Genomic DNA, 10498 nt, shown 5'->3' with positions numbered 1-10498 from the left:
GGTTCAGGTTATGTAAGATTCCCAGGAATGTAACATAACCTCTCGATGAAGTTTTTAGCCATTGGAAGGGAATGTGAGATACACCCCGATTTCTTAGGTAATCTCACATTCCCTTATCTTATTCCTAATATTGAGCTTTTGAAATTTTAATCAATTTATCTTATTTCCGTTGTCTTATTTACCTACTTCAATTTTAAACCAAACATAGGAATTCCCAGTTATCTAACATTCCCAGCAATCTAACATTCCCTAAGGTAATCTAACATTCCGTGAACCAAACGCCCCCTAATCACAAATATATTCACAAACACAGTGACAAGTTAATGTTTCATAGTTTCATACTTCATAGTCTTCCCAATTCACAAACATACACTAACCATACGCCACACACGAAATAAACATACTGGAGAAACACTAACAGCACGTTTGGTTCACGGAATGAATTTTAATGGAATAGGAATACTATTCCATAAGAAATGGAATAAGTAAGGAATAGAATATGAATTGTATTCCAGCGTTTGGTTCGCGGAAGGAATAGAAATGGAATATATATTTAAAAGACATAAATGCCCTTGTACAAAATTATTATTATTATTATTATTATTATTATTATTGTTATTATTATTATTATTATTATTGTTATTACTATTATTATTATTATTATTATTATATTATGTAATAGAATCTAATATTCTTTTAAGACTGTTAATTATTGAATCCTTTTGAGTTTTGACTTATGTGATTTAAACTACATTAGATTTGGATCATCAGTTATTCAAGAATGTGTATACAACTGCTAATCAATATATTATAAAACATTTATTAATATTCAGAAGAAGAATAACATAAGTTTTTTTAAACAAAATACTGAAAACAATTCAATGATAGTAGCAATGTTCATAAAATATAAATATGAATAATGATTAATGGCCAGCAAGAAATCTTCTGATCCACTGTAGTCTTCGATCAGGATCAAGACTAAGGAAAAAAGCGACTTTATTAGGATGATTAGTGAGCTTTAACGAAACAAGGTCCATTTCATCTAAAGTCAAACCATCGACCTCTTGTAATACACGATCAAGCTTCTTAAACATATCCATATCACGATCATATTGAAGGCCATCAGACAAGTTCTTACCAACTTCTGACATTGTATTGCTTATTAGCTTCGCAGCATTAAGCATACTCTCAGCACATATCTCGATAGCTTCATCATTACTCCTTTTTCTCTTACTTGAATTGCTTCTTTTTCTTCCATCATTTTGTGGCTCAACCTGTGTACTCATGAAATCAAAATCATCAAAACCAACAAATGCATTATCATCTGTATCAACTCTTATATCATTTTGTTCTTCAGCTTGTATTTCTTCAACTACATCATCCGCTGTCTGTGCATCTTTTCTAGTTGCCCCTAATTTCGTAATTATTTGTTACTATAATTTAATACATTCATTACATTCCCCGTTGATACATTTCATACATTTCTTTCTAGAAAATTCCTAATTACATGCATCGCCATTTAATGCAACATTTGACTACAACTGCTATTTTGAACCATGGTCGCTCAGTAGGAATTGAAGTTACCATTGAGAACATGCACTTCACAACCGGAACATCAGATTTCATGATAGAGAATGATTTATATCCCAGGGACATTGTACTTTTTAGACATACTGGTTTCTTCACTTTTGAAACGTTTTTCTACTATGGCTACAACAATACCACCAACAATACCGGCGAGATAAAACTAGAGCCTAATCGTTATGGGGAATACATAACATCTCGCAATTGTGAACAAGGTAACATTACACTATAATCCATAAACTATAGTCAATCGATTATACTTAAGTACATATATGAATTTTTTTGTTATATTTTAGACCAAATAATTGTCAGGGCAATGTCTACTATCCCATCATCATTGTCATTTTAATAAACTACTTCGACGACACCGTTCATGGTATATTGATTTGTCTCAACCTTCAGCGGTAAGAAACGATACACATTAGAGTATACTTTCAATTTTCGTCAAATTGCTATTTTTATTTACTAACTTATTCTTACACTTCTTTAGCATGCTTTGATGTGTGCATCTCTCAACCACTCCGACGTCTTCAATGACACTTTAACAATAATTGTTGGAAATCGAAAACTAGAGCTCTACTTCGATGAAACATTATTCACGCAACTGCGAGAGGAAATATCCACATATTTCCAAATTGACGCAACAGATAGTGTTGTATTATTCAATACACAGGACAACGTCATAGTAATGATGTTGATTGGTAATTGTAATGTTGAGAATATTTATCCATGGTTAGTAGAATATTATGTTGGTTCCGGTGGTAACAATGTGAGTCTAGAAGGGGGGTTGAATAGACTCACAAGAGGTTTCTGAAAACTTTTTCTACTAAAGAGATAACGCAGCGGAAAGGTTATATCAACTTTTAGCTTCACTTTGCACTTAGGATTTTCTTGTAAAAGATATTATGTTTGAGTGATATATGCAATGCAATACGTAATTTGGTGCATTCTTCTGATTTTTGTTTGGCTCCTCGTCAGCATCATTTAGTGCATTCTTCGGGTTATGATAGTTTCCCGAATTCTTCTTGTAGTTGTGCTCGTCCTGATGCTTCTTAACAATGGGATACGGACATTCAGCTTTGAAGTATCCAGGTTTTCGGCAGTTGTAACACAGCACTTGTATTTCATCTTTTTCATGTGTTCTGGATCCACTTGCTTTGTCATTGCTTCGGTACTTCGTTCTTCTCATCTTGTCAGAATTGTCGTAGGACTGATTCTTTCGCATGAATCTTTTGAACTTTCTCATGAACAAAGCAAGCTGATCGTCAGTGAAAAAATCAAATGAGGGATTAGTATTCGACCTTGGTGTTGATGATGAAGGTTGATGATTGGCAACTAAGGCTATGTTTCTCGTCTCAGGTTCTTCATCATTTTGTGTTTCTTTCTCAAACTTGTAGGCTTTCAGATCACTAAAGATCTTAGTAGTGCTCGTTGTCTTGAGGTCTCTATGATCGCGCATAGCTACTACTTTCATTTCCCAGCTTTTGGGTAGTCCTCGGAGAATCTTCAAGTTTATCTCCTTTTGTGATAGCTTTTTCTCATCAAGATCGTTGATCTCCATCAATAACTTTATGAACCGAGCTTCCATTTCAGTTATGGACTCCTTTGGATTGAGTTTGAAATCTTCAAACTTCTTCATGGCAATTGTTAACTTGTTCTCCTTCTCTTGTTCGTCTCCATCACCTATGAGCATAAGTACATCCCAGATGTCTTTATCATTCTTACATTTTCTTACTCTCGGAAACAATGATTCGTCCAGAGCCTTGTAGAGTATATCCTCGGCTATATTGTCGAGATTTACTCGGGTTCTCTCTTCGGTGGTTAACAAGGATTTCTCCTTCGGAATCATCGCTGGTGATGTAGGATCAGTAGCAACACGATTGGGGTTCACTTGTAGTATTTGGATGGGTCCATCAGTTATCACGTCCCACATCTCATCATGCATGGCAGACAAGTGAGCCTGCATACGTACTTTCCAGTCATCAAACTTATCTAAGTTAAACATGAGAAAATGCCTATGATGTTCCATTTTAGACATAGTGCAAAGTACGAAAATATTTTGATGATTTTTCAAAAAGGATCACCAGGTAGTATACATAGAGTGTTCACCGTTCAAGGTAACAAGCTCTGATACCACTTGTTGGTCCCGGTGGTAACAATGTGAGTCTAGAAGGGGGGTTGAATAGACTCACAAGAGGTTTCTGAAAACTTTTTCTACTAAAGAGATAACGCAGCGGAAAGGTTATATCAACTTTTAGCTTCACTTTGCACTTAGGATTTTCTTGTAAAAGATATTATGTTTGAGTGATATATGCAATGCAATACGTAAAATAAATAAAGGAGAGAGAGAGAGAGAGTTTTTATAGTGGTTCGGCTGTTAACTAAGCCTACTCCACTCTTCTTCACAACTCGTGAAGGTTTGCACTATATTCCCCTTTATAGTACAATCTTCGTTACAACAAGCTCCTTTGATCATTAAGCCCGGCAGCCTTGTTGTTGTAGGTTTTTCAACTTCTTCCAAGTTTACTCCGCCTCTTTCTACTTCACTTGTAGAGATGGTTGAAAGGTTGTGATGATTCTCCAACTTGAAATCCTTGTGATTAGTTTCCTTGGTCAGCTTCTTAATCACACAAGAATTTCTAATGAAATCTGAATATCACTTGTAAGCTTATGAATATCACACTGAGAGTTTTTCACTTGATAGACAATATTTCGCGTATATCAACCTTGTCAAAGTGAGATGGGACAAGGGTATTTATAGGTGGAATTTCAAATCCGTTGGAGGGAAAATGAAATTCAAAACCTATTGTCCAGTGTGTAATATCCAATGGGTAGTGTTTTCATCTTTTTCAGAATGTCAGTACTTTCTAGCCGTTTGTCCACTTTTGTGAAAGGACAATTTGTCTTTTGTCCCTCAAAAAGGTGACAATCATTAAATGCTCCTTGGGATCGTTGCATAGGATCCAAAATGACATTCAGTTTATACCCATTCTCAAGGCAGTAGATAAGACAACTCATCAGAGAATGTCTTTGCCTTGGTTGTGCGAGAATGATTGACCTTATCATTTCTCTTAATCTCCTCGAGAAAATCATTCTTGATTTCTCGGTCATAAGAGCCTGGCCCTTCCATGTTTCGGCCTATGATCCTAGTCTTCGGTTCTTCAAGTCTTCATCACTTCTGATCTTCAACTCTTCGGTACTTCACTCTTCGATTGGAGTCTTCAAGTCTTCGGTATATAAGACTCGGATCCTTAATAATTAGAAATTACTAAGGATTCTGTTATCCTGTAAGACTGAGATACAAAGCATAAACCTATTCTAAAGACAAGACAAAAGTTAGGGGTCTCCTCGGATAGTTGGTATCATCAAAATCAACAACTCGGGGTTCTTAACATATTACATTCACGACAACATGTACGGTGAACTTAACTTGTTAAATGAATCATAAATATTAATACAGCAATTTATCACCCTTTTTTTTTGCAAGCATATTATTATTCTATTTATTTCTTAATTTTTTACGTAATAAGTAGAAAAAATTGTAGTAATTATGTAATTATTAAACATTTAGTTCTCATTATTATTATTATACACTAACTAGTATTTTCGCCCGTGCGTTGCACGGAATGAATTTTGTTATAATGTTTTAAGAATATTTAGATCGATATATAATTATATAAATTATAACATCAATATTATATAATGCGAATGATGAAAATGGTTGGATCAATTATGTTTTCTAATGTTATCCTTGCTTGAATTCAAGCAAATAATTTGTCAATTACCCGTGCGATGCATGGATAAATATTTTAAATTATATATTTAGATAATAAAATTAAAGATAGAATAATAAAAAACAATTCTAATATTGAATGTGTACAATTATTTTATTATGTGATTAGTGTAAAAATATCACTCAATATAATATTTGTTCTCTTGTAATATTGAATTGCTTGTATATATTGATCGTCACAATATTTTACCATAAAAACATATTATAAAATATTATGTTATTAGATACAACACGTGATTTTAAAACATTTGAATTTAAATAAATCAAATGTGCCTAGAATATAAACATAATTATGCAAATTACACATACATCAAATATGCTAGTAATATGCATAGTCCACATATATTGTATACATGTCATTTAATATAGATACATGTAAAAGATAATCATTGCTATTATTTTAGTCATCTAATCTAAGTAAATACTAAATAAATAAGTAAAATACAATAAATAAATGAATAAATAGAAAGTATATTTACAGCAGCTTATTAAAATTGTTTTCGACAAAACAAAAAAAAATATTATCTCAATCTTTTAACCCTAACACCACGTACAATCGAATCAATCGTACCCTAATTGTCAAAGTAGCACATTAGGCATTTATTCCATTGAGTAAAACGAAACAAAAAATAATAAATAATAAATCAATGAATTCAGAAATATATATATATATGTGTGTGTGTGTGTGTGTGTGAGAATAACATATACCTCCACATCTTCGAGCACATATTCTAAGGTTGCTCCTCGGTTGTTCTTGACTTCATAAAGACGAATTAATCGTACTTTTATTGCTCATGCAGTATTATAGGCGTTTATCTTATTAAGTGCAACAAAAAGAGGGGCCATTATAGGTAGATTTATTTTTTCTTTGTATGATGCTAAAGTGCTAAGATGTAGTGAAAGATGTGGAATTGGTTGAAGGATTGTATGATTTATATAGTGATATGAGAATTTATTAGATAAGAAATTTATTTAGAAAAGTTTAAAAATAAATGGTAAATGATTAATAATAATTATAATTATTGATTGACAGTCAATTTGAATAAAGCCAATTTCATTCAATTTCATTGATTTGTGCAAATTTCATTTGTTTCAGCCAATTAATAATTAATAATATGCCAATTTCATTTCTTGTAGGGAATTTCATTCTTTTGAATTTAAAATATGGAATAAACCTTATGATAAGTTCTTAAAATATGGAATAAATATTTACAAAATTATATTCAGATGCATTTTAAATAAATAAATAAATATATATATATATATATATATATATATATATATATATATATATATATATATATAAATATATATATATATATATATATATATATATATATATATTGGATGCACAATTTTGTAAATATACTATTTACCATCTAAATATAATTTTGTAAATATTTAGATCTAATTTCTAATAATGGCCACGGGATATTAAAATTATTTAATATCCTAATTTTATTGATTATATTGGATGCATTTTATTGCCTTTTTAAAATCAACTAATTTCTAATTAACAGCTCATTTGTGCGAATAATAATAGGAAATTGTATGTTGCCAATTATATTTAAGGCAACATATTCGTAATCGGAGTGATTTTGCATCGATAAAATGGAATCAGTATTCAGGACTATAATGGCTCCCAATAAAAGGGTGAGTAAAAAAAGGTATTAAGTGCCATTAATGTGGACTAATAACTTATGTTAATAATAATTTGTTATCTTTTCTTCTCCCAAATTATTATAAATTGTTATCTTGTTAAGACAAAAGAATGAATTTGAGGCTACAGCACATGTGGTCCGCTGACAAAAGAATGAATTTGAGGCTACAGCACATGTGGTCCGCTGGTCCAGTAATGAATTTGAGGCTACAGCACATGTGGTCCGCTGGTCCAGTTAACACTCAAATTATACAGCACATGTGGTCCGCTGGTCCAGTTAACACTCAAATTATTGTACCACTTTGAATTAATTTTTAATTTAATTTGGTCAATCAATTATGTGAATCGTTGACTATACAATCGTAATCTAATTTCGTCATTTATTTACTTTCCGTTATTTTCACGTAATCTAATTTCGTCATTTATTTACTTTCCGTTATTTTCAAGGTTATTAATTTCGTCATTTATTTACTTTCCGTTATTTTCAAGGTTATTATTAAGTCATTTATTTACTTTCCGTTATTTTCAAGGTTATTATTAAACCTCTTGTGTTAAAAAAATATTTAAAAAAAAATAAAAATTGAGACTACTATACATGTTTGACTGAGCATCCCATAAAATTAATAAGACGTGTGAATTACAATATATGCTTTATCTCAACTAAAAATTTAAATTGATAATTAAACAACACATTTATAATTTTATATTATATGCTCAAGGAGCTCCACCTATAGATTAACATCACTTCATTGGTATTGAAATAGTGAGTCGTCCATAAACTCAATAATAAAATTTCACTACCTGTTTGACTGAACCACAATGAGCTAGGGAGTCTTAAATTGGCAGAATTTGGTTGCCCATTGAATCATCATTCGATTAAAAATATATATAAAAAGTATTTATTTTCTCCTATATATATCACCCCGCTCTCCTATATTATCTTAATTTAATTATATTAATTGGTATCACTTACCTTTTATTCCAATTTTACTTTATTAAAATATAATCAATCCTGTTATTATTTAAAATTCTTTTATCAATTATAATTATTATAATTAAAATTCGTAATCACAAATACAGTAGGTGAATTGCATTTTTTTATAATTAAAATTCATAATCACAAATACAGTAGGTGAATTGCATTTTTTTAAATTTTTCTTTCATTCTGGGCTGTTGATTTTTGCAAGATCAATGGCTGGGAATTCACCCAATTTTTTACCTTAGCCATATAACCGCACATGATCTCTTGTGTGTATGTGGCTATGTTTGGCAAACCTAACTGAAACGGTAGCTGAAAGCTGAAAAATAGCTGAAAGCTGAAAAGCTATAAGCTCGAAGCTGAAATCTGAAGAGCTGTTAAGCTAATTGTTATGCTTAAAAGTGTTTGGTAAAATTAGCTTTTTGATAAGTTGATAAATGTAAAAAGACTAAAATGACATCTTCATAAAAGTTAAATAGTTTTAAATTTAAATAGGTTTGTTTACATATTAAAATATAAAATAATGAAATCAATATAATTTAATAAAATATAAAGTAAGAACATATATTTGAAAATATATAAAGTAAAACAAGATGTTTATAATTCATAAAATTAGTTCATACAAAAATTATTGTTCAAACACAAATATCAAATTAAAATTACAACGAAACATATTGAAGAAAAAAGGCTAAAAGAGTTTTAATTGGGAGGGATAAATGATGTCATTTATATAAAATAATAAGGATAAAGATGGAAAAAAGTTAAGAAGCTACTAACTTATTTTTGAAAAGCTACTTGAAGTAGCGTTTCAAAATAAGCTCTTATTTTAAGCTACTAGCTTATTTTGAGAACATTACCAAACAAAGCTTATAGCTTATTAGTAGCTTAAAATAAGCTATAAGCTCCTAAATAAGCTCTGCCAAACACAGCCACATGTGTGTATTACATTTATAGTATTTTTTACAGTATGAAAATATGTATTTTTTTTTATAGATTTGTGATTACTATTATAATTATACACATTAATTGCAATTATATGTTTACTTAGTAAGAAACTTTATTTTAAAATTTATATAAACTCATACTCTTAATTTTAAAAAAATCATAAATATTTAGAAATCTACCTAAATACGTAATATATTAGGGACTACTTTAATCCATACAAATTTAGAAATTAAATTATTTTAATTTGTAAATATAATTCACTTAATTATAATAAATTAAATAGCAAATATAATTAAGGAAATGAAATTATAAAATTAACTAAATGTATATCATAAATATTTAAGAATTAAGGAGCCACAGTTGATTTAATTTCTATTTTCTTTCATTCTTTTTCTTTTTGTCGTTATAAAATTTAAAAAAAAACATTTAAAAAAACGTTTAGTTCTACGTTGTTAGGAAGAATGTTATTTAGATTTGGATGATGCTAATATTTGCAAAGATAAGCAAGTTAGAACCCTTAATTGATTCGTCATAGTGAGATACTCCTATAACCCAAACAAAAATGTAAGAAATTGACTAAAAATTCTTATACTTAGCACTACAAATTCTAGAACAATGATAGTAAAGCAGAAAAATGGAGAAGCGGGTTGGGTTCAGGTTTAGTGGTGGACTTAGGTTTGGGTGATAACCCACTCTTGATGAACCCAATCAAGATGGATTCTGATCCTATCTTTGTGATAAATGATTTCGTCGTCCGTGGTCTCAAAGTAGACATAGTAACGACCCCCCCATTTACCTGGTGATATTGCCGACCCACCAACCATCATTGTCGAAGGCGTCAACTTTCTGCGAAATGTAATAAAGGTAAGCGTAAACATTCGGCGACTTCGGCCGGATTTCATCAGCAGGAACCATCTCCGTCAGCGGCGCGGAAAAGTCGTCCGTCAACAGAGTCTTGTATTGGACTACGTAGCCTCTGCCGCCGGGCAACACACCCACCACCGTCGCCTCGTAGTAGGATCCCACAAAGCCTTCCTCATTGCTCAACACCTTCACCGCGTCGCCAATCCGGTACCCCACCGTGTTTACAGTACTCATTAATTATAGTGATTTTTCGGGAGAAACCGATTTTATACTTATAAAATATTCAATACGACTATAAGAAATATATATACTATTTATACTATTACATATATTACATATATATATCACCAAATATATCACCAAATATATCACACTAATTATATCACACTAATTATATCATCAATTATTCAATGACCAATTAATATTACAATATTATATTACCTATTTAACATTTTAATTTAACATCTAACCATAATAGTATTATAGGTGAATAAATAAATAAATAAATAAATATATATATATATATATATATATATATATATATATATATATATATGGATAATTAATAAATCCAATTATTCAATCACCAACATTTAACCATAATAGGCACGCACGGGTGGATAATTAATAAATTAATAAATAATAAATTAATAAATTAATAAATAAAATAACT

The 10498-nt window shown here is 30.4% G+C and overlaps 1 protein-coding gene across 1 annotated transcript; it reads right to left on the bottom strand.

Annotated features, from left to right (window-relative positions):
* Positions 1–923: 923 nt before the first annotated feature.
* Positions 924–10059, bottom strand: LOC116016007. Its single transcript, XM_031256175.1, has 4 exons — positions 9758–10059; positions 2519–3599; positions 1530–1599; positions 924–1411 (listed from the first exon to the last, which is right to left on the bottom strand). The coding sequence occupies exons 1-4, from the start codon at positions 10057–10059 to the stop codon at positions 924–926; spliced, it is 1941 nt and encodes a 646-aa protein (XP_031112035.1).
* Positions 10060–10498: the final 439 nt, after the last annotated feature.

Source organism: Ipomoea triloba, chromosome 4, assembly GCF_003576645.1.
Source record: "Ipomoea triloba cultivar NCNSP0323 chromosome 4, ASM357664v1".
Taxonomy (NCBI): Eukaryota; Viridiplantae; Streptophyta; class Magnoliopsida; order Solanales; family Convolvulaceae; genus Ipomoea; species Ipomoea triloba.
This window is presented reverse-complemented; position numbering and strand designations above follow the sequence as displayed.